Raw genomic sequence first — 5,000 nt, forward strand, 5'->3', positions numbered from 1 at the left:
TTTGTGTTATGTACAAAAAAAATGTTTGTACATTTTTTTTTTATTTTATTGTTAGTGAAAGTTACAGGAGTGCATATGATATGAAATATAAACACAATAATCATTGCTTATTTATCAACTTTGACTGTCTTCCATCCTATGTTCAAGGGCTTCTGGAGAAACTAAACTTTTCAGTCGCTCTGCTCGTCACTGGGAGGAACAGTCCATTAAACATATAGGGCATTTCTTTTGTGTGCGTCCAATTATTATTAATAAATTCTAGGGCTGTACCCAACTCAGAATTTTGTCAGTCAAATCGGATTTGGCGGGGGGGCCATGGAGGAAGGCATGCGTTTCTCTGTGCCCTGTCCCCGTTCCTCCAAATAAAACAACTAAAAACAGTAGTGGTGGAACGACTCCAAATACTGAACGGCTCCAACAGCTGTCAGGCTGTGCAATCAGATAATACTGCACAGAGAGCTGTGTTCCCCTATAAAAAAATATTTATGATTCCCCTTATTTATAATTATAACTTATAATGTCCAGTGGAAAAAAAGGATAGTGGTTAATGATCGGTTAACGAAAAAAAATAAATAAATAAATAAATAAATTCAAGATTCAAAGAAGATTTTTTTGGTCACATACATATTGCACTGTACATCGTTTAGTGAAATGCTTTTTAGGCAAACTCCAGAGACTGGGAGTGGGCAGAGTAGTACAAATAGAAATATAAAAAATTGAATAATCTACATACAGCATTCAAAATATACTAACAACCAACAAGAGAAATATATAGATGTTTACTGTGCAATGTTTGAGAATTGAGAATAATAATAAATATCAAGTAAATGAAATGCGTACAGTATGTGTAAAAGTATTACAACAATGAGGAACACAGTATTTATGAGTTGAAGAGTCTTTCCAGCCGAGGTGTAAGTCAATACATTGATAGAGATCGATCTTGATTTAAATCATGACCCTTTTAATGGAAATCAAATCGTCAGATCCTGCCCTATAAGGACCTGTTCTAAACACCACCCAGCCACACACAGGACCCACCTCTTTTAGTATAATGGGCCCATCCCCAAATATGGAGTTGGCGTTGAGCTGGATGAGCAGATACGTGGGGCCGAAGCCCAGCAGTTGGGGTGGGGCGATGGGACGTGGCGGCTCTGAAAGAAAATGAGTCAATCAGAATCAATCAATTCAACAATTCCATGAAAAGCCAGGGTGTCAAGTATCCAAGTTAAATTGTATCCATTTTTAAAGTGGACCTATTATGCTCCTTTATAAACAAGTTAATAATAGGTCTCTCAGGTCCCCAAACCTGTTTCTGAAGTTTTTTGCGAAGAAATACCACTCCGATTATGCATTCGAGCCATTGTAACATGCCTCTAAAATTATTGTGTTCCTGACCCTCTCTTTAAATGGGCGGAGCCACCCTGAGGCCATGAATTCTGTGAGCCAAGGGCGTTCGAGCATGGCCTCCAGGTTTCATTGTATTTATTCCGTCTCGTTCACTGATTTCCCCTGATCAGTCCACCAAAATCTGTTTCTCAACAAATTTGAGGTGAGAAATAAGCAATCCAGTTGCTGAATCTTCACTCCTATAACATCTACAAGGCCTCATTTAAAAGTTTGTTCCGACTTTCGTGGGCGTTCTCCAAGCTTGTGGGGGGCAGGGACACCACACCGCGAAGCACCAGGACTCTCGACCACGGGGATTTTTTGTTTCATGTAAACATTGTAAAATAAAATAAAATAAATACATCTACAATAAAAACACACTATAGTTAATTGGTTTTGTTTGGAGCAACGCACAGCGGATCGGATGGAGCAGATGACCATATAACGAAATCTGTAGAGTAGAAAAAACCTTTGGAAACTGAACGTTCAGAGCGGTCAGAGTGTTTTGTTCACAGCATTACTCTGTCATTAGTTTACCTCATTATTTGACACTTTGGCCATCTGTAATATGAACATCCGACATTGTAACACACACACACACACACACACACACACACACACACACACACACACACACACACACACACACACACACACACACACACACACACACACACACACACACACACACACACACACACCTATATCTATATATCTATATATATATAGATATATATATATATATGACAGGAAAAAAGAAAAAGCAGAAAAAAGAAAGGCATTTTCATTTTAAAGTTCATTTGGTTGAATTTCTGCTTCATGGAGCCGTATGTCATTTACAATTCAACTGAGCCATTTGTACTGTGACCCTCTCAGTCAGAATAACGGCGCTGCCTCTGTGTGTTTGTGTGTGTGTGTCTGTATGTGTGTGTGTGTTTCAGTGAGAGAGATGGATGGATGTACGAAGGATCAGGGCCAGTGAGTCAGATCAGTGCTACCTGTCACGCACACATGATTGACGAGGTGACAGCCCGACGCAATCACATGCACACAGAACCGTAGCACAAGTAGCATCAAAGATTCATCTGCCCCGACACACACACACACACACACACACACACACACACACACACACACACACACACACACACACACACACACACACACACACACACACACACACACACACACACACACACACACACACACACACACACACACACACACACACACACCCACCCACCTCCCATAGATAGATGGGATGCGCACACACGCCAATACAACGCCTCTCCCTCACCCACTCAGTGTACCATGCTGTGGAAAAGCTGAAAACTACCACTGTTTGCTAGTGATAATGTGTGACCTAACACACTATCACAGAGCTGTGGTGCGCTACCACCATTTTGGTTTTGCATACGGACCAGAAGTGAAGACTTTGGTTTTTTCTCAAAAACAGCAAAACAGTGTTGCAATTAGGGTGCCACAATTCTCCTTATCCATGATTTAATTTGACTTTTAGGGTCAGGATTCAATTCAATTTCGGATTTAAACAATTTTTTTTATGCCATTGTTAGTCTTGATTTGTAAAGGAAAATACTTTTCTCTATAAGTAACTTTTATTTGAATATTAAAAATGATAAAAAATAACCAAAATATGAAAACATTTGAACAACACACCTAAACAGTAAAGTGCTTTAGCAAAACTAGCCTATAGAATAATAAACAATAAGTTACTTATTTCACTACTTTTAAGTTACTCACCAAAATAAGCGCAGAAAAACAGACGCTATTTTTGCCAGAGGGGAACGCTGGTAGTAAAAGGCTAATTCCTACCTGCAGCTCTAATCACAGTGACCTTCTCCAAACAAAGCAAATAAAAACTCTTGATGTATATAATTTACTCAGTTTCCTGCTGCTGCTCTGCTGTGGAGCAGATCGCAGATTGCTCCTGAAAAAATCCCGCCCCTGTTCTCAAGGGACGGTGACAAATACCCCGTGGCCCGGCATGGTCCGCGAGCCGGTGGCTGGGAACCTCTGCACTAGAGGACATTCTGTCGGTGATGGTCGGGTTTATTTCCCACCTTATTTTCGCCACATCTGTGGAATTACTGGACATTCTGGTCAAAAGTGCAAAGTCAAAGGTCCTGGGAAGAGGGAGACCCTTACCGGGAATATTTCTCTCTGATGTGCGTTCACCGTGCAACACACCGAATGAACTTGTATTCAACTTTGTTTTTTTTGTTTTTTTAATAATATTGGAATTCTATTTGAACTTCGTTCCTGCAGCCCTAGTGCCAGGTGGACGGGTGTTGTGTGTGCTGAGGGACGCGGTGCAGTGGACCCCTCGGCGGAGCCGACCGCAGCTCTCCAAAGTCTGGACCAAATTTCATGAAAGTCTGTTGGGAGCCAAGCTAGCCGCAGTCAACACCAGCGCACACTGCATTTGTTTACCGGAGGATCTTGACCACGCCCCAATATGGCGACCATGTCGGACAATTTTACCCACAACTATACGGGGAAAATCACAAACCTGCTTGTGATTTAAAAGTTCAAAATCGAATGCTCATTTAGATCGATTTTCGATTTTGATTCGGAATCGTGACACCCCTAGTTGAAATCCTATCTAAATGAGAAGTATCCGTGTGTGTGTGTGTGAGAATGTTAAAGCACATAATTGTTGTGTGTGTGTGAGATAGAGAATGTGTGCATGTGTTGCAGATGGCTGTCAGAGAGGTGCAGGCTGGGAAATGTCTCTTTACCAACAGATGAAACACTGCAGTTTGACACCTCTCTCTTGCGCGTGCGCTCGCGCGAACACACACACACACACACACACACACACACACACACACACACACACACACACACACACACACACACACACACACACACACACACACACACACACACACACACACACACACACACACACACACACACACACACACACACACAGCTGCATCTAGGTAATGAATACTGAAGTGACTTCTGACGACCAGCGATGTCACCGGCATGTCAGCCTGCAACGCCATCAGAAAACACCCCGGTAAACAACTCAGCGATTAACCAACAAATCAACAAATAAAATAAAAAACTCAACGAAAACTCTATGTAAACCAACTTTAAAGGAAAAATTGACGCACAGAAGTTTTTCGCGGCACATTGTGTCGAACCATGTGCAGTTGTCTGGACGTGTATGTGTGATGCTTAAAACGGGCCATTCAACTGGTAACATAAAGATAAGAGAGATTTCAGACGGTGTGGTGAGGAATAGAACTGGGTCATTACAGGACTCCAGAGACACCAATGTTGGAATGGGGTTTCTGATTTTCGAGGATTTTGTAGCTGTTGTTATCCCCCACCCATTCACTTGTCCCATATCACATGTGAAGTTGACCTAAAAAAAAACAACAACAATAACAAAAGAAAACAACTGCAGCAAATATCTCTTGATGGGCTGTTGTTGTTTTAGCGGCTGCCCTTTCATTATTGATCATGTATGTGAAGCGTGTTACTGTTTCTTGGCTCCAACAGTTTTTTATTTAGCATTTTGTTTGTTTTTACACATTTGTGTATATGTACATGTACGGTTCATTCTGGCATCACAAAACAGC

The 5,000-nt window shown here is 41.4% G+C and overlaps 1 protein-coding gene across 1 annotated transcript in view; it reads right to left on the reverse strand.

Annotated features, from left to right (window-relative positions):
• Positions 1-5,000, reverse strand: part of ptprk (protein tyrosine phosphatase receptor type K) — a 106,603-nt gene that overhangs the window by 37,504 nt on the left and 64,099 nt on the right. The window contains exon 10 of the mRNA XM_079996772.1: positions 1,039-1,151. Coding sequence (XP_079852898.1) covers positions 1,039-1,151 — 113 coding nt within the window. The remainder of the gene's footprint in view (positions 1-1,038; positions 1,152-5,000) is intronic.

This window comes from Zeus faber (genome assembly GCF_960531495.2).
Source record: "Zeus faber genome assembly, chromosome: 2".
Lineage (NCBI taxonomy): Eukaryota > Metazoa > Chordata > Actinopteri > Zeiformes > Zeidae > Zeus > Zeus faber.